Raw genomic sequence first — 22731 nt, 5'->3', positions numbered from 1 at the left:
TTATTGGTTTAAAGTCTAATTTTCTCCAACATTAGTTTAATACATTACTTTTCTTATATTTTTATCAACTCTGAACCCTTCTGTATTTTACGTCTTAAATTTTCTTTTGTAAACAGCTAGTCTGTTCTGAATGAGCATTTAGTTATTTAAAATGAGCAACTGCAGTTAATGTAATGACATAGATTTAGTTTTGAAACTACCATCTTATTTTGTATTTCTATTTGTACACCTAATTTTTCTACCAACACCCACTTCATGCCTTCTTTTGGGTTGAATATTTATTTCGTTCCCCTCCCCTCATCCACACTAGCTTGTAAATTAGTCTACTTTCTCTTCTTGCAGTGATTACCTTAGAAATAACAGTATACATCCAAATGTCCCAATAAGTTTATATCTCTTATCTCAAAAAAAAAAACCAAGGATCTTAAAATACTCTCATTTATGCCCTACTCAATTTATACGCCAGTATTACTGTGTACTTAACACTTTTTTAATTCCACTAGATTATACTATTGATTTATACAAAACATTTACTGCTTTCTTTGTTCTTTATTTCTTCCTACATCTCAGAACCTACATTCTGGCATCATTATTTTTTAACTAAAAAATAACTTTTAGGATTCCCTTCAATTTTGCTCCATTAAAAATAGCTTTTGTTTCACCTCACTCTCAAAGATTTTGCTGGATGAAGAATTTTAGGTTGACCATTACTTTGTTTTACTACCATGAAGGTATCATCTCTGCTGGCTTCCATTGCTGTTGAGAAGTCGACTGTCTAATTGTCACACTTTTGAAAGTAATGTATTTTTCTGGCTGACATCTTTTAATCTCTTCTATCTTTGATGTTCTACAGTTTTACTATATTGTATCTGGGTGTATTTATCCTTTTACCCTAAGTGGAATTCAATGGGTTTCTTAATGTGATAGCTTTCATTAATATTGAAAAATATTTAGTCATTTTCTCTTCAAATATTTTCTGTTCCGTTTTCTACTTCTTTTGGAACTACAATTATATCAGACATCTTCTCTATTCTCACATGCTGCATGTAGCTACCATCTTCGGTTTCCTTTTATCTGTAGCAGTTTTTCAGATATCTTTCATGACTTTAACATTTTTAAAGAGTATAGGCCAGTTATTTAGGTTTGACTGGTGTTTCTTCATGATTAGATGCACACTATGCATTTTGGGTAGGAATACCAAAGAAACATTTTTGTCCCTTCAATGGAGCATACTGAGGTTATATAATACCGATCCATCTTATAATTGGTTGACTTTGATCACTTGGTTAGGGTGATATCTGCCAGAGTTTCTGCACTACTTCCTTTGTAAATAATAAATATCATGTAGAGATACTTATCAAGCTATGTAAATACTGTTTTTCATAGTACTTTTGGCAGCCACTGAGCATTCTTGCCTGAAATAGTTACTAAGGGGGCTGTCAACTGATGATTTTCTAATTCCATCATACTTTTACATTTATTAGGAAAAGTTCCCCTACTCTCTATTTATTCATTTATTTTGTCAGTATGGACTCACAAAGTCCTATTGTACAGATTACAATCCTTTCCTACCATTTATTTTGTTGCTTAAACTATCTCAGGTTTGGCTTGTGGGAGATCTACATGTTGGTGTATTCTTTTAAAATGTCCTCATATTCTGAGTGCCTTCTTAGGTTGTGCTACAAAATGTTCCAGGCTCATTTTTTATTTTCCATGCCCCAATCTGGTATCAGTCATTTGCAAAAGGAGCCTTGTTTCCTTTCACTGGAAAATGGTTATTTCAAAACCAAGACAGCTGCAAATTGCTCTGTTACTCAGATATCACGGTTTCTAGGCCCTCTGTAGATAATGTGAAAAATGTATGCACACCTACATCTAGTTATAATTATTAAAAACCATTACTTCATACTGATACCTAAATCTAGTCCAATTCATTATGGTTCACTCTAGCTTTCCCTCTTTCTATATTTGTAACTGAATTTTCTAACAGTAACGAAGCTAGTTCCAATTACCCACAACATATTAATTTGCTAAGTCTTAGAATACAAAAAAATAGATTTAAATTGCTAACCCATATGTAACACTGTAAAAACAAATCTCCTAACAGGAGTCCAGTATTTGTACTTCTTTAGTTTGTCTTTAGCTATAGAGTACATAGTCAAATTAGAGCATTCTGAGTAACCTAGGTTAGTCCTCTACCCACCGCCCCCCAGTGTTATTGACTTGCAATAGTTAGATTCGATTGTTTCTTCTTATATTCTATGGAAACCCTCCCCCTCCATACATGTTGATTTATTTCTGGAGCACCTGACAGATTAAGATTAACAAGGTTCTAACTTAAAACAACACATTCAAACCCTTCCACTCCATTCTGACTCACCAATCTCCCATTCCTACCCACAAATCTCAATGGTTTCTGATTTGTCTTTCCAGTGTTTGTGTAAACTAAATATTATTATCTCCTTCTTTTCTCTACTTTGTTACACAAAAAGGAAGCACCTTGTAAATATTTTATTGTACTCTGCTCATTTAACAGTAAATCCCTGGAATTACTACATTATCAGTTCAGACATCTTTCTCACTCTACTGTACAAATGTGTAATATTCCAACATGCAGATATTCCATGGTTTATTTAACCACTCTTCTGTGTATGGGCATTTAGGTAGTTTCTAATATTATGCTTTTACAAACAATGCTGCAATAAATAGCCTGATGCATATGTATTATTGAATTGTTGCGGGTATATACTGAGAGTAAACTCCTAGAACTGGGATTGATTGGTAGGGTCAAAGTTATAGAATCCTTGGCCCATACTTTCTGAGTCTTTGGTTGGGGATGGGCATTGATAACTTTTTATTCCACAGTAAATTTTTGTAACATTCGGTATGTAATGCTTAAAGGTCACATCATATATACACATACACATATTTGTGGCAGCTAAAATATATAATGTGTACAGGCTCCAACTCTATTATATTGCACGTGATATATCCCCTGCCTCATCTGTGGCACTTTTGGAAATTTGAAAGTGCACATTTAGGTCTATTTCCCCAAAAGAAGAATAGTAAATTATTTCAGCTATTCCTTTGTTTTCTTTTTCTAACTCTCTTCAACATGAACTTTCATACATAATCATGTGGTAGAAAAAACATGGGCTGTGGCATCAAATAAATCCGTGTTATAAATCCAGCTTCATATATTCTGACTCTGTTATTTCAACAGTTTACTTAACCTCACACCCATTCTACTTTCTGGCATATAAGAAATAGCACTCAAGGAATATTAATTAGCTTTCCTCCTCTTCTGGGAAACTGAACTGAAGTCTAATTGAAGTCTACTAGATAATGAGTGTTGGTTTTTTAGGAAAACACTCATACAGATCTATCCAGTATTATTACCTGCTTACAATATTTTCTGGGACACAAATATGTCCTTGATCAAATTAGTTTATTTTCATTCTTGGAATTCCCACAGAATTTTAGGTTAAGTGTGAATTCCCAAACATTCTAGAGCCTCTCCTAGGCTTCTCTAATTGCTTCTTATCCTGTACCCCTAGGAAGCAGCATCCTGTTGCCTTCATAAAAGTCAGCAGCAGCCCAGACATTTCAAAATAACTCAACAACCCTGAACTGCCTCTCCCCTTTGGATAATTTCCTTAGAGCGTTAATGTTTAAAACACTCATTTGGTTGCAGAAAATACCCCTTTCTCAATGGGAAAACTTTAAATCTCATTCCAGGGATAATGTGGGGGAAGGCAAGGTATAGGGACAAGGAATTAAATATTTCTTTCTGGAATAATGTTACTGTACACACACAGAGTAAATGGAATGCATTGTATAAATCAGTATTGTCGCACTGTGAATTTTTAAATCTTTGTACAAAGTAGAAAAAAAACCCCACTGCTTTTAGCAGTATGGAAAGCTCCTAAGCACAAGTCCTGTATGAAGCTTAGCCTGCTGTCAACATTCTGTGGTATCATTAACTCCCAGGCAGATGAAACACAGGCTTTCCTGTTCCTCCTGAAACTTTCAATTGCTTTTTTTGGTTTTCTTTCTCAGTTTATCCACATCCATCTTAGTCTCCAAAGCCACTGCAGATAGTGCAAAGAACAGTTAACTTGCTCCTTTGTTTTAGGACTGTTTTGTTTTGTTTTTTTAGTATGATCACTTTTTCTTAGTCTTGAGCTTTTTATTAAGGGAGTATCTCATCGTTACAGTCCATAGAAACTCCACAGAGTTAAAAGGTAGAACCTAAATTGCTTTTCTCTAAGCTGAAAGCTTGTTCTGTTGTGCCATATTGTTAATTCATTCAGTTTTGAGGCTGAAGTCCTAAATAAGGTATTAGCATGGTCAGGTGAGTGTCCTCTTCCAGATGGCAGACTTCTACAAGGAGAAAGGCTTTCTGAGACTTTTTAAAATGCTAACTGTTGCCTTGGTATGTTGTTTTGAGAAGTCTAGAAGAGGTCGAATTATTTTGATCTTTTATTTGGTCTTTTTGTCTGGAGGATTTAAAGATTTACTACAAGACAAAGACATTTTCTATATATTTAAAATTAAATAGTTTTAGTAAGCTATGTCTTAAGATGGATTATTTGGAGTTAATCTTTCCATTTATCCAGAAGGCACTTTCAGTATGATTTAGGTCTTCTTTTTATTTCTGGAATGTTTTCTTGGATAACAGTTTTGAATGTTAGTTATATCCCATTGTTTTGTTTTCTTCTTTAGAGACTCCATTTAAACATAGTTATTTCTTCTTTGCCTATCTTCCATTTCAAACATTTTCTCTCTACCTCTTCAATATTCCTTTATCTCATTTTTAGTCCCTTGGTTACCTTTCTTCCATGCCTCTAATTAAATTTTCATTTCAGTCTGTTCTCCTTGGAACCTTGTAATTTAGTCAATTCTAAATAATTTTTATTTCCATTTCTCTCCTGCATTCAATTTGCTTTTTAAATTTATTCCTGGCTTTTGGTCTATTTATTTTAACATTGGAATATCTTATTCAAGGTGTTTTTAACAACCCCAAATGCTTGTCTATTTAATTCAGTCTGAAGTGTTGTCTTACAATTTTCTTCTGCTTTATAGTTGTTTCTGGGGGAAAGGGTATCATCAGCTAAAGTACAACAATTGTTTTCTTGTAGTAACTTTAGAAAGACTTATTTAGTTTCTGTATTCTCATTTTGTAGATTTGGACTACTTTAAGATTCTTAGTTCAGTGGAGCCCTCTTTTGTTAATGTACAAAGTTCCAGTTTTTAACTGGATTTTTTTTTTTTTTTTGGTGGTAGTGGTTGTGGCAGAGCAGGTGTGTCTTTTGTTTTTTGTTTGTTTGTTTCTCTTTTGTTCTACAGGATCATATTTTCTTTTACTTCCTATCATTTTCCCCAATCACCATGGGGGACTCCTTCCTTTTTGCCTTTTTTTTTCTCTAGAAGCTCTACCTTTAAAAGACTGCCTTTTCATGTAATGCACACACTTTTATATTCCTATCCTATAGTGAGTTTTCTGATCTATAAGAAAACTTTTTCAGTATCTTCACATTCTGGCAATGGTTTTAGAGCAACTTTATGACTGACTACAACTAGCCCCCTTCTCTCCTCTAAGCAACTTTTCTGACTGCCCCTGCTTGCTAGTAAGTTTTGTGGTAGAAATTTGGTGGTTTTTACTTTTAATTTACAGTTTTAAATATTCCTATCTTATAGTTAGGCTATCAACACGTTGTGTAGTTTTATTTGTTCCTGTTTTTCTATATTTTGGGGGAGTTTAAATGGGAAGATATGGCAGGTTTAAGCATCCACCTATTGTCCATGACTGTTGAACAATGTCACTGGTTTAGAAGTCACTGGCTTGAAATTTTTAGTATCATCTAGGCACCATGAACTTCAGGCTGTCATCTGCATGAAGGCTGGCTTTTAATAAACAAACAATTTTAAACTGCAAGCACCACAGTTAAAGACAGGCAATTTTCCTTACAAATTTAGTTAAGCTTCTAGTTCATCTTTTTGGGAGCCTGGATTTATAGGTAGTTGGCATATCAGTAGGCTACTGACTTGGGTTGACTCTGAGCTTTATCACCTCTGTACCTTATAATGTATGAAAGCTAATGTTCAAGTTTTCACAATTCTGCAAGTGCATCTAAGGTGATGAGGTAGCTTCAATGTTCAAGTGACTTGAGTTCCCATCTAAATTTAGTTTTTGGCCTCAGTTCTTCTTACTTTCTACAAGCTCGTTGACTCAGTTAAAATACTTCTTATATGGCACCCAGCATGGTTAGATTAGATTTTTTTTTTTAAGCAGTAATGTCAAACTATCTTACTGGAATGTAAACTTCTAATTTGACTTTCAAAATAAAATAGCCTTCAAATCTGAAAATAACTTACTTTTGTAGTATTAAAAAGTGAAATGACCTCAAATATTGTTTTAAGACAAATATGTCTGGTTACTACATAAAACATAAAGCATACAAATCATGTAGGTTAAATAATATATATTACAATGCAAATTTCTATAATTAATATTTTAAATTATGCCTACTTTTCTGCTTAAAACCTAGGAAAAGACTAACAGCAACAAGTATAATCATGCCTACGTCAACTATTTGGCTTACACTTTCAAGTCTGAAATTTATAAAATAAGAATTCTAAAGAAATTTAAAATTCTTAAAAAATAAAATTAACCTTTGCAGAAAACGAAAAAATTATTTTTTACCACATCAATAAATAAAATGTCTTGGCAAATAATCAAAGGGAAAAAATTGCTGAAATTTTATAATATTTAAATCTCACTGTAAAAAGCTGAACTCTACTGATGAACCAAATTGTCAGGGGAAAAAAACTTCTTACTCAATAAGAAGTAAAAATACAATAAATTTATACTTAGCAAACTTACTTTATTTTACTAATATTTAGTAAATTTACTGTAAAATAACTTAAAAATGTACTTATTATTAAATTCGATAGCAGGACTCAAAGCCCAAATTGTAGAAAGTTGGAAAATTCAAAAATCCATAAAATATTAGAAGTACTTTTTCATATAACGTACACCATTTTAAGCATCATTTCACACTCAATTGTTTGTAGTTGTTTCTTCGTATGGATATTTCTCTTTTTCCTTTAATCCATAATACTTGAAATAAAAAAAAAGCTCCACAATAAAGACTTGGTCAAAATAAAGTGAAAGAAAATTTCCCATCTTCTCCTTTACACTTTTCTTCCTCTCTCCTTGAAATAAGATACTGTAAATTTGATTAATGGAAACCTATGTTTTATTTCTCCCCAAATATAAATCTGTCACATTTCCTCACTAAAATGATTCCTGAATTACTAGAGGGTATTAAATATTTTAGTCAAATGATTCTTGATAAAACAAAAAATAAATCAGTTAATGCTCTGTTTAGTGGTAGTTGTTGTCCTATTGAGAAGGAAATCTATAAGATTCTTCCTGGCCAAAACCACTGAAAAAATATAATTCATAACAATAACACATCAATTTTACAACTTACTTCTGAGAGAGACCATTTACTTCTGTGATCTAAAAGATGAATGAGTAGAACCCATAATTCTTTAAAGCATGGACATGGGCAATTGTGACTCATTAATGCTTCAGAAGGTCTAATCTGTAAAAAAGAACCAAAATTAGTTACTTATAATAGAGCAAAATTTTACATGCCACACACCTTCCTAAATATTTAAAAAGGATGATTCAGATAACTTAAAATTTATGCTCAATTACGTAAACTTGTTTATAAAAAATGCGGCATTTCATTAACTTTTAAAAATTCCCATTTTAAAACCAAAAGCACAAAATAAAGTTTATTTTCAATTTTTAAAAAAATCTGTGCTTTAATCATCTAGTTCAATGGTCAGCAAATTTTCTGTAAGTAGCTAGATAATAAATAATTTGAAGCTTTATTCATGATAATAGTCTTTCACAATTACTCAACTCTGCAATTGTTGTGCAGCATCGTCCGTAAACAATAAGTAAAAAAGGATGGGCTGTGTTCTAGTAAAGTTTCATTTACAAAACACATGGTGTGTTAGATTTGGCCTCAGGGCCATGGTTTCCTAACCTTGATCTAACATATCAGCCACAAAAAGAAGAAGAAAAAAAAAAAAGTCTAATAAAAAGAGCAGAAAATAAATTTTGACTCAATATAAAGCAGACTAAAAATTTTTACAAGTCAGAATAAAAACAGTTATTAGGGACTGATAAAATTAAGCAATTTTACCATTTTTATAATAAATATATCTTTAGTGGCCCTAAATAATTGAGAGAATACGGTATATTTGCAAGTATAACTAAACTTCTGAAATTCATAACGTATAGATTATTTCACATGTATTACGTATACATTTCTAACAATACATAGTAAAAGTAAACTGTTTAGATATTACTATATCATTCCTGGTTAATCCGCTAATTACATTAATTATAAACACAGACGAAATTTAAGAAATACTGATAATACTTAAAACATAATATACATTTAAAAAATGATAAATCCTGATTTTCCAAGGTTTGTACTTATAATGTAAAATAAATGTTAAAATCTATAAATTTCCATTACCTGAAAATGTGTACTGTAGTACCTTTAAATATCTATCTGCATTATTCTATATAAATACAATTTAGTAAAAACAAGTCATTTCTGCCATGATGCTAGATCTTTCATGAAAATAAGTAAACAAAACTACCCCCTTTAAATTTATCAACTGATTTAGTTAATTACTCATCTTTTTCATTATGTAACAGCAATATAACTGATTATTATAGGGCTGGCCTCTATTTGAAAAGAGGTTAAATTTCCTGTCATTATCATAAACATCCTGTTTTAATTTTTGACAAGATGAAAGTCTTCTGAAAAGAAAAAGCTATAAAAACACTAATTCCAGCCTTCTTTAAATGTTTAAATCAAATTCTTTTCTCATTCAACTCCCAAATAATAGTAAATATAAAACTGAAAGCATTAGCAAGAATTTAGATTAAACTCTTATAGCTTAAACAACATGCATTAAGGATTGACTATTGCTACTATCAAAAATACAAATAAACTCATAAAGCATTACCTTGTCATACCTGTTGAGTGACAGGCTTATTAAATCACAAAGGAGATTTTCACAATGTTCTTCAAATATGCTGACATTGGTTAAATTGTCACCTGCCGGATTTATAAACTGACGACTATATACGACTTGTTCTAAAATGTAATAAAATAAATTTTATTTAAAAATACAGTAATTTCACTACTTCAGAAGGAGAAAAGTAACTGTATACCTTTAAATTAACATATGTAACTATAACATATACAATTAAAAGCAAGTTTTGCAAGTATAAATTAAATTTTAAGGTAAATCGTTTCTTATATGAGCACTAATAAACATCATCTGAAAAAAATTTCAATCCCTCCAAGTACCATATAATAGACTTTTCTTAACGTGGTCATCTTTGAAAACCAACAAAGCAACATCACTTAAGAAAAAAAAAGGGGTAAACATGAGAAAATCTTTACCTATATTTCTAACCAATAAAGCTTTTAAAATATTATTCTTTTAACCAATAATGATAAACTAAGCATGTGCAATTATTTTCTTGTGTGAAATAGAACAAAACAAGGTAACAGATACTAAAATTTGTACCTATATCAGAGTAAGTCCACTTGAGAAAAAATTATATATTTGTGTATATCTTTGTATGTTTGTGTGTATGTACATATGTAAGTGTACACACACATACAGACATGTATGTTTTTGTGTTTATTGAAAAGCAGGTATTGAGGTATAGATATTTTTGTAACTTAAATAATTGATAAATAATATATCCAGAATATTGCTAAATTGATAATGGAACCTAAACATGACAAAAAGCAAGACCAAGAAACAAATAAGCAATATATAAAAGATTCCTATCTATAACAAACTAATTTAAAAAAAAAAAAAAAAACAGAAAAATTTGCAAAAGATTATGTACAAGTAATAAAGAAAATATAAAAAGACAATACAATTATGTAAAGATGTTAAATTTTACTGGTCATCAGCAAATTACAAAAATAGATTCAGTATTATTTTTCATGTATTAGTTGGCAAAAAATAAAAACATCCTCTACTGGCAAGAGTATGAAGCAAAGGCAAGTTTCACAGTTAATATAGACAAGTTAAAGAAACTTACTGTACAGCAATAGAGAGCATGTGCAATATTAAAACTACAATATGACATTCCGATTCAAAGAATCTACGCTACAGGATAACTTGTATAAGTATCAAAGATGTATATAAACATAAGGATGTTCGATGAAATATTATTTGCAATATCAAAAAGGGAAATAACTGAATATTAAAAATTAGAGTTGGCTAAATTATGATAGATCCATTACATATAGCCCTACATGAATAAAGTAAAACTATATGTACTAACATTAATCTCTAAAAAACTGATAAATGAAACACTAAACAGAACAATGTGATGATACCATCTGTGGTTAGAAACAATCAAAATACCTACCTATGAGTTTCTATGTATGTATACTAATAGATAGTAAGTATGAAAGATAAGCAGACCAAGCTATTCCTTATAGTTATCTTTGGTAAAAAGGAGTAAGATTTTTACTTTTTTACTTTAGTCACTATTTGATTTTTAAAAAATCAGAACACTTACTGTTGTGTCATTTTAAAAAACAATAAAAGTTTAGATTAGAAAAAGGACATAAATCAGAAATCCATAAACTTACTCATTTTTTCACCAAGCATATGAAGAATTTCTAGCACCAGCCAATGGATATCTAAGTGGAGATGTAACAAATGCCATGATGGTGGAAAAAGCTGTGAATGACATTATCAACTGTGACTAAGAATTCATAATAATTTATAAGGTATTTGATAGCATATCACAACACTCCTCCATAAGCACAACAATAAAGAACTGAGTAACCTACCACTATTCAAAAGCTCAGGGAAAATCTCTGTCTTGTTCATTTGAAGATTCTTTCATTGGAGATCTTTGAAAGCAGGATATCTTTTCTTCTAAAGGTTTAAGTTAGACCCACCTAGGGCTGCTGAATAGACTTGTATAGTAGTAACAGTCCCTTCCTACCAACCTCTGATGCTACTATTGCTACAGGCAGTAAAAGAATTTTAAAAATACTTATTTTCATGATTTTGTATTAGACTTTAGTTAGAAAATATGTTTTTAACTGTAATACATACCCAGGAACTCCTATAAAGTATTTTAACAAAAGAACTTTAAACTATTATGTAGACACTGTCATGCCCATTATCGATAACCTTCTTTCAGTCAATACTTAATATCACTATAAAAATACAAGAACACACATGTTCTATTAAGACAACTAGAAAGAATAATGGAAAAGGAAGTTGCCTTATCAAATACGCAAACAAAATCAAATGGTACACTAACAAAACTATTGGTTCAGGAATAGATAATAGAAAACAGCAAAAAAGAGGAAAGAGAAATGAATAAACATGGTATCTCAAATCAGTGGGAGAAAGTATGGGTCATTCAATAAAAAACAGAAGTTTAACTTACTCATTTATAAGAAACTAAAGTGAGATTTCTCACCTCACAACATATTTTTAAAAAAGAGATAAAAAGATAAATGTAAAAAACAAGTATGTTTTTAATGTCAGCAGAAATGATACAGAAGAAAAACTGACAAATATAATTACATAAAAAACTTAAATCTACCTAGGAAGTCAGTTTAATTGCTGAAAAAGATAGATGAAAATATTTGTAAAATATCACACCCAACAAATAATCTCTCTAATAAAAACAGTTCTAGTCTACAGCCATGCCACCGTGAACAAGCCCAATCCCAGCTGATCTCAGAAGCTAAGCAGGGTCAGGCCTGGTTAGTACTTGGATGAGAGACCACCTAGGAAGACCAGGTGCTATAAGAGATTGTAAGCTGACAAGGTCCTTGCAATCTGTGAGATCTACCAAGAATCCTAGAATTATGTCCATGGATATATTTACAGGGTGATTGGGAAGGCCCAATAGAATTTTATTCTCCAATTGTTTTTCTTTTTTTACCCTTCAATCCTTATAAAAAAAAAAAAAAAAAAGCAAAAACAACAAAAAAACAGTTCTAAAAATAAAAGGCAGATGCTCCAGTGAAAATACCAATTAAATTAATATTTTTCATATATAAGATTGGTAAAATATAAGAAATATACAAAGTCTTAAAAGATTCTTTATATTTTTTTGGCTGTTGTTTTAGAAAAGAATTTTCGCATATAATTTTTTTGGTTGTTTATGTGTTGAAGGCTACGTTCTCCTGTTTTAAAAATTCAGTCTTCTGATCTTCAAATATCCTATCCTTTCAAGTCTGCCTAATTAAAAAGCCTATGAAAGGCAAAACCTAGTTTGAGGACCCTTGCACGCATTCTTTATTTCTGCTCCTAAATTATCATATTCTTAACAACTTGATGGATACCCAGAAAATAAAAATAAGTCCAATTTATAGAGACTAAAATGAAGGGAAAATATGCCTTCCCCATCAATCTTTACTAAGTAACATGATTAAAAGCAATTACCTATTTGCTTTCTAAGGATTAGACACAATTTTTTGTTCTTGTTAAACTTCACATAAATATATAAACATTTAATTGTATCTTAAATTTTGACAATGACATCTTCCTGAAAACAAAGTCAAATAGAACGAAAAGGCTGAGAGTTCAAGAAATCCATCGGGAAGTACATACAATTTGGCATCCACATAAGCTCACATTAACCTATGGAGAATTTATTAATTATAACTGTAAACTGGGTCATGCTAACAATACAAATTTTAAGAAAAACAAACTTCAGAGGACATGATTATCACAGGTAGAACAACAGAGCATTAGTAACAACAATCTTAATCATATTCCAAAAAGATCTTAAAAGTCAGAAGAGACAAAATATTGTGGTTTTGAAAGTGTAACTTTCATAAGGTAATCTTGACTCTTACCATAATAAAAACTAGGGTTTCCCAAACCTTTATCAATGGGAAAGATGATACAAATTTTAGAAAATAAAGATCATTTTATTTGAATTTTTAAAATATTTTCAGGTATAAATGGAACAGAGAATAACTCTCTCTGATTCAGTGTTACACTATAGTCTAAGCACTTTATTCATTTTAATTTATTTAATTCTGCCAATAACTCCAGGAAACTGTACTAATGATACAGGTGGGGAGACTGAGGCAAGAGGTATTACTTGCCCAATGGCAAAATAATTAATAAGAGGAGGAGCCAAACTTTCAAATCAGGCAGTCTGATTCCAGAGCTGCACTCTTTTGACTAATTTCCTTCAATCTTGAATGAATATTCCTTGTGAGGAGAAAAAAACAATAATTTTAAAAGTAAAATGAGTCAAACCTTAATTTGGTTTTTATTTTCAAATGTTCCTGGATTCATACTGGGAAGTTCAGATAGATGTCCAATATACAAGAGTAATCCATGAAGTTCATCAACCAACACCGAGGGAAGCTGAGCCTCCAAGACCTCATAGGGATGAACAGGAACATGACTATCAGCATTTAGTACTTTCAGATACCTAAAAAACGATTAGATACAATAAACAACCAGTGTGTGGATGAATGTGCACTCAGAAATTCATGCAGTAATCAAAATACTCATCTGATGTCCTACCTGAAGATGAAAACTTTAACATAGTGAAGAAAAGTTATACACTGCTGCCTAATATTGTCTGCTTTGCAGTGCAGGGTTGATATCTTCCCTAAAACCAAAATAGATAATGTTGATCATAGCTTAAACAATTAGTGAGCAATGACAAAAAAATTTTGTAAACCACAGAAGGAGCAATTCTTTGTCTTTTAATTTTTTCCACTTATTCCTTTATTGTTCTTGCCATCACTCTTTCTCCAAAAATTGCTGTTATTAGGTCACCAATGAAATCCATGTTGTCCAAAATAATGGATCCTATCTGTCCTCAAGTAACTTGCCCTTGCCGTAGCACTGGCTGCACCTGTCTTCACTGATACCACATACCGCCAGTCTTCTTTCTTCATCTATCCTTTCTCCTATCTCTCCTTTACTGGCTCCTCCTCATCAAGCCTAATAGTATGAGGGATCCTCAAGACTCAGTCCTTAGTCCTCTCATCTCCATATATTTCTTCTTATGTGTATGATCTCATCAGTTCCTTTATTTCAAAATGATAACTTGAAAACGTTTACTTATTTCCCAGACCTCTCACTTTGCACTCCAGACATTGCATGACAAACTGCCTAACTTCTATACTTGGATTGCTCACACAGTGCAAATAATAAGTCCTAGATTTCTTCTCAAACACGTTCGTGCTGCCCCCTTCTTGTGTCTACTCATTACAACTGATGCCAAGTTGCCCTGTCATTCTAGCTTCTTCATTTCCTTCAAATTCATATCTAATCCATCAGAGTCCTATTAAATTTATGACCAAAATATACTTTCAAACTATCCATTGTCCCTATAATCTCTCAAATTACTGCAACAGAGCTAATAGGTTTTCCCACATCCTTCTTCCCCCCATAATCTAACTACAAAATCTGCTTTAAATGTATATCAATTCATGTTCCTCCTAAATCAAAACCCATGAAAGGCATATACTGTATTTAGAATGAAATTAAAATGTCTTATGAGTTATAAAGCCCTGAATGATGTATTAATAGTGCCTGTCTTTCTCCCAATTACAACCCCTGCCATCTTTCCCTCACTTCAACATTCGCATCAGCAAAAATTATCTGGGAGGTTACTATATGCAAAACTGATAATCCCTATAAGAAAAAACGAGTAAGAGAGAATCACTAAACAAAAGCAGAGAAAACAGGATAAGAATTATAGACAACAAATTCTTAAATATGTTAAACATAAAGCAAAACTTATTTCTAAATTTGCATTTAAATGAGCAAACATATCCATTATTTTGGCAAAAACCAACAGGAGCATAAGTGTAAAGATATTGTACAAATGTTTATATTCAACAGTGCAGTGCATTTTTATAACTTAATTATATGTCACCTACGAAATTCCTATCATCCCTCAGTTTCACAATTCTCAACCCATAGAGACAGTATTCTCTTAAAAACAAGTTATGGACTCCTGCATCCAGTCAAGATGGAGTAAAAGAAATCATATTTCCCTATCTTCCATCTTAAGGTAGAAAACCAGAAAACAACATAAAAAAATTTTTTGCAGGCATTGGACACAAGACGATGCAAGACTACTATCCCAGAGAGAAGATAATTCATAAGACTGCACCAGCTTCCCACCTAGAGACAGTTTCTAGGCTGCAGCACAGAGAGAGAGAACCCAGAGTCCAAATCACTGAGTTGGGGAGATATAAGATCTGTGTTTAGGGAGGTCTAAATTTATAGGGCAAAAGTGACAAAGAAGAAAAAAAGTAGTAAAGAACAAAAAAGAGCTCAGAAAATGCACAAGGGTCCCCTTTGAGTCTTTGGCTAAGTACTGATCTGTTTGAGCATGAGAAAAAATAATCTAAGACTAGGAAAAACACCAGAAAACAATTCTCCACAAAGCTTACATAGGCCAGGGAACAGTTCAAGTCCCCACCAGCAAGAAGGAAAAAAACAACATAATATACCGGAAAGAATCCTCAGAAGCCTTATTAGAACTAAATTAACATTAGACTAAAGGCTACTTCTTAAAAGTCCTAACAAAATTTAAAACAAGATTCATAAAGATCTAAGTACTAGATTACAAGTACTCAACAGTGAGCCAGAACAAAATTTAATACATTAGTGAAATACAAGAAAATCCAGAAAGGAGCAGTGTAAAATCTACAATGTCCATCAGACAATACAAAAATTACTAGATTCAAAGAACCAGAAAACTATAACAGAACTAGGAGAAAAATCAATCAATACAAATAGACCTAGAATTGACAATGTGAAAACTCTGCAGGCAACGAAAACCAGCAGTTATATATATACTCTATATATTCAAGATGGATTAAAAAAAAAGCATGAGAGAAATAGAAGATATAAAAAAATACAATCCAAATACAATATCTACAGAAAAAGATACAGTATCTGAAAAAGAGGTAACATCAGCTATATTTAATAATAGGTATCAGCAAAACATACATTATTTTGTATGTAATTCTGCTTTGACAGGAAAGCATCCAGGTAGTATGATGAACAAGAGAACAAGAACCATATGCACTTTAGTAAGTGATCTTACATAAAGGCTTTCTGGGAAGGGCTGAGGGCCAAGGCTAGCTACATGAGTTTATTAACAAAGCCCTGATACAGCTGTAGGACAAGGATGAGATGATCTAGGGATAATCTTTAATATTGCTAACTTGTTCAACGAATCTATCATTAAAAGTTTTTGTAAGCAACAAAAATAGCCAAAACATCAGTTTAACAAATAACCATTTCAACAAATGGTCCATTGAACTGTTCTAAGTCAATGGAATAATTTCAAGGAATAATCTTGCATAATAAATGCTAACCTCAAACACAATTTAATTAATTCACTCTATGAAGTATTTTTGCTGTGTTCCTATAATCTTTTAGAGGCCACCTCAGGGTTTCAAAATATAATTCTGACTCTTAGCATGGTTTACCAAGACAACTGTGACTTCATCCCTTCTGAATACATCACTTACACACATAGTCTGATCCAACCATACTCAGTTACCACTTCTTGCTATCTGAACTTTTATTTTACATACCTCAATGTCTTTGTCTATACAGTTGTTTCTACTTGGAACTCTTCCTGTATCCAAAATCTTTTGACTAGCTAATTTTCCCTCATCCTTGAAGACTCAGATCTGGTATCACTCAGTAATGGGCATATAAACAGATGAAGCCCCTGGGTCCCGTCGCTGCTTATAAATGCCTCTTATCACTATAGTTTTCTATTTATCATGCTGACTTAGGCTTACATGTCTGTCTGTCCTACTCAATTGCAAGCTCTTCAGCAGCATACTTTTCTACTTTGATTTGTCAGTACCTTACATAGTAAGGTGCATGAAGCATGAAGCAGAGACTCAGAAGATAATGAAACAATACTCAATGTTTACTGAGCACACACTGAGAAAACAATTAAAATAGAACAGCTCTCACAACTGAGAGCAAACAGCTAGGCTATTAAAGTTTTCATAAAACATGAAAAATAATCTGACCACATGAGCTATCACTTCACACCTGTCAGAATAGCTATTATCAAAGTCAAAAAATAAGAAGTGCTGGCAAAGATGTGGAGAAAAGGAAACCCTGTGCACTGCTGGTGGAAATATTAATTAGTACAGCTACTATGGAAAATAGTATTTCGGGTTCCTCAAAAAATGAAAAAAGAACTACCACACAACCCAGCAATTCCACTTCTGGGTTTTATCTAAAGAAAATGAAAACTCTAATTCAAAAGATATATGCAGCCTTATATTTACTGCAGTATATTTACGATAGCCAAGATATGGAAAAAACCTAAGTGTCTATCAATGGATGAATTAATAACATACACAATGGAATATTACTCAGCCATAAAAAAGAATGAAATCTTGTCATTTATGACAACATGAATGGACTTAGAGGGTATTATGCTAAGTGAAATAAGTCACATAAAGACAAATCATGATTTCACTTATATGTGGAACCTAAAAAAACAAAACAAATAAAACAGAAACAGACTCACAGATACAAAGAATAAACTGATGGTTGCCAAAGGGAAGGGGGATGGAGGCATGGGTAGAAAATGTAAAGAGGATTAAGATGTATAAACTTCCAGCTATAAAGAACATAAGTCATGGGGATGAAATGTATAGCCTAGGGAATAGAGTCAATAATATTGTAATAACTTTGTGCAGTGAAAGATATTTACAAGATTTACTGTGGTGATCTTCATAAGACACATAAATGTCAAATCATTATATTGTCCACTTGAAACTAATATAATATTGTATGTCAACTATACTTTAGTAAAATAATAATTTAAAAAATCAAGGCCATTCCAGGATTACGGTGAAACAAGACAAAAACGAAACCTCTCTATAATCATGTTTTGATAGAAAAACAAGGCATTATGCAATCACACACAATATACAAAATCAGAACATCCCCCTCTCCCAGAAAACATTATTGCTTCTTTACTAATTAGAACCCTCTCTAGCCTCACTTTGTGCCCCAACTCCTAAATAAAAATTAATGTAACTTGATCATCAAATTGCCCTTGCTTAACAGCATCTAATCCTAACCCCCTTAAACTCTACCCAAATAAGCTGGCACAAGCCCAAATCCTATTACAGACCCATCCCTTATCCCTCTTATTGAGAAACCTCAACTCTTTCTCATTTAATTTCTCCCTTTAGTAAGCCGCTAAACCTTTCTTTGACCAAAGGTGTGTTCCAGGTGATCTTTAGTTGCTGGGCATCACCAATAAGACACTAGGCTTAGCAGTTAACATGCATTATGTCATTTAATTCTCACAAGACCTCAATGGAGTGGGAACAATTACCTTGTGTGAAACCCACAATTAGTTAGGGTTGAAACCCAGGCTCACCAGAGCCATGATTTTAAACACAAACTGCACCAAAACTGCCAGAAAGAAGCAGCTGGTCTGCCCTAAAACATACTGTCCTTCAATTTCCTTCACTACTTTAACTATAACAAGCTTCCCCAAATCAGTAATCCATTGAATATCAAAAAGAGGAAAAAAAGAAAGCAGAAAAGTAAGATAGTATAAGGTATGACACTACTTCTCTTATGAGTTCTCCATCCTACTCCCTACCACCAAAGCAAGTTACTAATTCACTTCAGAGATGCTTAGCCTTGAACTTTACCTACAGATTTGAAAAAATACTATCTCAGCTACAACAAAATTTAAGTGTCATACTTTCTCTGAACACTAAATACACTGTACCCTAAAATTCTGACATATTTCCACCATATTATTATAATATCCCAATTATGCAACACAAACCCATGTGCAATTCATGGGTCTTAAACATACAACTTACCAAAATCACAGAAGGCCTGTAATAAGGATTCCAAGTTGTACAGTTGTTGCCTAATTTTAAAAAAATGTAACGTGAGAGTTTATTTTAGAATAGTTTTAAATATGTAACAATTACACGGATATCTCCAAATTCATTACATAGCTTTAGTGTTTCCCATTTGTGAATGGCATTTAATTACTTCATGAATGTTTATTATAGGGTCAGCTTCACGTAGTGAAAACTTTCAGAAAAGATAATATATGCTTTTGTCTGAATTTCCAAAAATAACCTATTAAAAGCTGCATATATCTCAGAAATTTTACCAAATATTATAGATTTAACTACCAATGAGATACTATTAAAACTTCAAGTTTCAGATACTTATATAAAATATCCTGTTAACAGTTACATAATAAAATGTTAAGTTCAAAAAGGTATAATGTAGACTAGAGTTATTGAGTTATAAGTGAAAGTTATATTTATAATGTTCCACCTTGAATCCTGAGTACTCTCTTACCATTCTTCCTAGTTGCCTTTCAACTCCTTAAAGATTAACCAATATTCACGACCTCTGTCTTAGATAAAAACTCAACTCATTCTGTAATGTTCAGAATCAGAGAATCACTCACTCTGCCTGTTCTAATAAAACACACAAAATGGCACAGATATAGCGATGTCTTCACAAGGTCTTATGAGATGAAAGTGGGAAGAGAAATTCTTCCACCTTTCCATTTTCATTTAAATGTACTATATATACATTCTTAATGTATTTTTTAATTATAATTTGTCTTCAATAACTATTTCAAAATCATTTGAAATCTAAATATGGACTGGGTTTTAAATGATACATTATTTCAGTTTTGTTGTGATAAGGCTTTTCATATGAAAAGTTCATATTTTTAAGAAATGCATACTGAAATATTTAATGATGACATGATGCCTAGAATTTGCTTTAAAATACGTAAGCCAAAAAGATGGAGAAAATGTGATAAAACCTTGATGTTTATTATAACCAAGGGAAAGTTTGTGGAGGTTCATCATACTATTCTCTATACATTTGTGTATGTTTAAAATTTTTCATCAAAATATTTTGTTGTCCAAATTAATCATAATAATCAATCATATTTCTATTACACAGTCTGAAAGATATATTTGGAAAATTTGAGTTCGTTACCTAAAAATTGTTGAAAGACTATGGTTATTAAGCAACAAAAGTGGTTTTTTTCCCAAATTATAATGTAGTTCAAAGCCTTAAATATGTCTTGAATACATGTCAAATACAAAAGAATAAAGATTCTGAAAAGTAACAGATTCACTAAAAAACAACTCATTAAAACCATTGCTCCATCAAACATTACTGTTTGATTTTTTACTTATAAGATCATTCAAGTGAAGAACATGCACAACTCTATAGGTGCTTTTGTTAATATCAGCATTAGAAACCACCCAGCAATGTAACTTACAACTGAACAGCATCTACATTCAAAGGCAGTTACAAAACCAAAACGTACCTGAATAAATGAAATAGCACTTTAGATGAATTCACTAATGCTGTTTCAGTAACCCACTGAATACCAAATATTTCCACTGTATCCTCTTCAAAATTAGTTGGTAAAGGATCAAGATTCAAAATTAATCTGAAATGAAAACTACAGTTTAATCTCATAAAAAGTATGCTAAGTCCCATACTTTTTTGACATTTTATGAACCTATTTTATACATAAAATGCTAGCAATGATATTACAAAATCAACAACATCCCTTGGTACCTTACATATTCAGGAATACTACAGCTAGACTATTAAAAATTCAATTTAAAGCGCAATGTAACTTACGTGAAAAATGCAAATGACATCTAAGGAACATACTTTTGCCTGTGTTTAATAGTTGTCTTTGGTTGTAAATTTCACCCTTTGAGGGGGCGTTTAATTTTTTAAAAAGCTAAAAGTTTCTATGCCATGTCTGGAAAATAACGTAACCTTTTAAGGTCACGAACAAGGTATAATTAACTAAAAAACCAACAAAAATGATTTCTTTTGACTGAAATTGCCTCGGTAAGTATTCTCAAAATATTTCAAAAACAATAGTCTTACTGCGATATGTGTACAACTGCCCAAGGCAAGAACTTTGAAGAATAACATTCCTGTGAATTGAAGAATAACATTCCTGTGAATTTACACAATCTGGTATATTTATTAGAAAGTTTTAAAAAATAAGACTTTTGTATGGTTAGTACATAGAATCAGAAGGATTTGGGCAACAAAAAATGTCTATGTTTTACTGAAGAATTACTGACAAGCTCCAGAACATTATTTCATGTTTTAGGAGGAAATATTATTTCGAAAAGCCCAAGTAGTTCAAAATTCACTTTAAGTAAAAGGGAGATTAGTACCCAGCTACCACCCCAAAGCTGAGGCAGCAGTTAAGGTAAGAGAGCATCAGGTAGAGAAAGGAAGTTCTTCATATCCAAAAGTCTTTCAGGTATGCTCTAACCAGGAAACCAACAACAGAATAGCTTGTATCTGTCTGATAATATTAGAACGATTTACAAAAACATGACTTGAACATCAAAGTTTAATTGACTATAATCTTAATTAAATAACATTTCTAAAAAACTGACGAAAAATCTGATGAGGGAAATACAGACTCTGATTTTTTTACCTACCGCTTAAGGGCTCCACTGGAAAGGTAGGACTCTCCAGAAAAATGTTTTCCTCCTCTGTGGTCAAAAGCACAAGAAAAGCAAGGGGGGTTGCACCACTCAGTCCCCAGTTCCAGTTCCAAGCTGTCGGTCAGGAACATCGACGCAGTGGAACACATATCCATTGTTTACGTCATGTCCTGAAATGTTTGGGATTCACTGTAATTATCATTAAGGGTTCCAAATAAGTTGTGATGAGAGCCCTGGAGGTGGGGCGGGCCTAGACATTGGGAGCGACTTCAGAAAGTTCCCAAAACGCCTCCCTCCCAGCACAAAGAAAAAAAAACTAAGAAGCCAAATTCCCGTCAACTCTCCCACCGAGTCACCAAGATCAAGACTGTCAGAACTTAGGCAAAATGCACCCGCGGCTGGCTGTAGCAGGAACTTAAAATCCCCTCTACATCGGACCCAGCAAAGTTGGACAGGGAAAAGAGGAAATGTTTGTAGGACAGATACAGCTTCAACTCCCGAAACCGCCTGAACCTGCACCCTCCCCTAGGTTACTAAACAGTACAATGCCGGTTTCCCCGCACCGTCGTTGAAAAATCTCCCTTATAGCCTCGCGACGGGAATCGGGGGGCCGGCGCCACCCCACCCCCAACAGTACTGCTCCCAGCTGGGGGGACAAGTCTCGCCAGGTCCGCACAGGGCAGAGACCGGCATGAACCGGGCAAATGGCAAAGGGAGCCGGTGCCCTGCGCACCGGGGGGCCCCTTATTTGCATTTCGTACCTACTCACACTTTCAGGCCCAGAGGTGCGCCCAGAGCAGTCCGGACCACGGTCCCGGAGTCGTGTGTTCTAAATCCCAAATAAGTGAAATTCCCGCCAAGGTGCGCCCGCGCTCAGGAAGGGCGGAGCCACAGCAGAGCCCGCCTCCGGAGGCCTGCTCGCGAGGTTTCCGCAGGACCGCCAAGTACCCGCTAGTTCTCGCGAGAGTCGACGATCCAAGGAGTTAGTACGGCTTTCGCTTAATTTTTTTTTCCTTTTTTCTTTTTCATTTTTAGTTTTAATTGGTGGCTTTGGCCGGAAGGCGGGGCTTCACTGGGCCAGGAGAATCAAACTGAAGCTGAGGTGAGCAAG

The 22731-nt window shown here is 33.0% G+C and overlaps 1 protein-coding gene across 4 annotated transcripts in view; it reads right to left on the bottom strand.

Moving 5' to 3' along the window:
* The window catches only part of MMS22L (MMS22 like, DNA repair protein), a 116985-nt gene extending 94472 nt beyond the window's left edge, over positions 1-22513 (bottom strand). The window contains exons 1-9 of one of the 4 annotated variants that reach the window (XM_006926281.3): positions 22382-22513; positions 21615-21790; positions 20462-20587; positions 18972-19021; positions 13645-13732; positions 13372-13549; positions 10722-10812; positions 9064-9194; positions 7500-7613 (exon numbers count right to left, since the gene is read on the bottom strand). In XM_006926281.3, the coding sequence (XP_006926343.1) occupies positions 7500-7613; positions 9064-9194; positions 10722-10812; positions 13372-13549; positions 13645-13732; positions 18972-19021; positions 20462-20587; positions 21615-21775 (939 nt within the window). In that variant the 5' untranslated portion in view covers positions 21776-21790; positions 22382-22513. Of the gene's footprint in view, positions 1-7499; positions 7614-9063; positions 9195-10721; positions 10813-13371; positions 13550-13644; positions 13733-18971; positions 19022-20461; positions 20588-21614; positions 21810-22381 lie in introns of those variants that run through there. The other 3 variants (XM_015600458.2, XM_025042929.1, XM_025042930.1) reach the window with 3 other exon arrangements.
* Positions 22514-22731: the final 218 nt, after the last annotated feature.

The sequence above is a fragment of the Pteropus alecto genome, unplaced genomic scaffold, assembly GCF_000325575.1.
Source record: "Pteropus alecto unplaced genomic scaffold, ASM32557v1 scaffold7, whole genome shotgun sequence".
Taxonomy (NCBI): Eukaryota; Metazoa; Chordata; class Mammalia; order Chiroptera; family Pteropodidae; genus Pteropus; species Pteropus alecto.
This window is presented reverse-complemented; position numbering and strand designations above follow the sequence as displayed.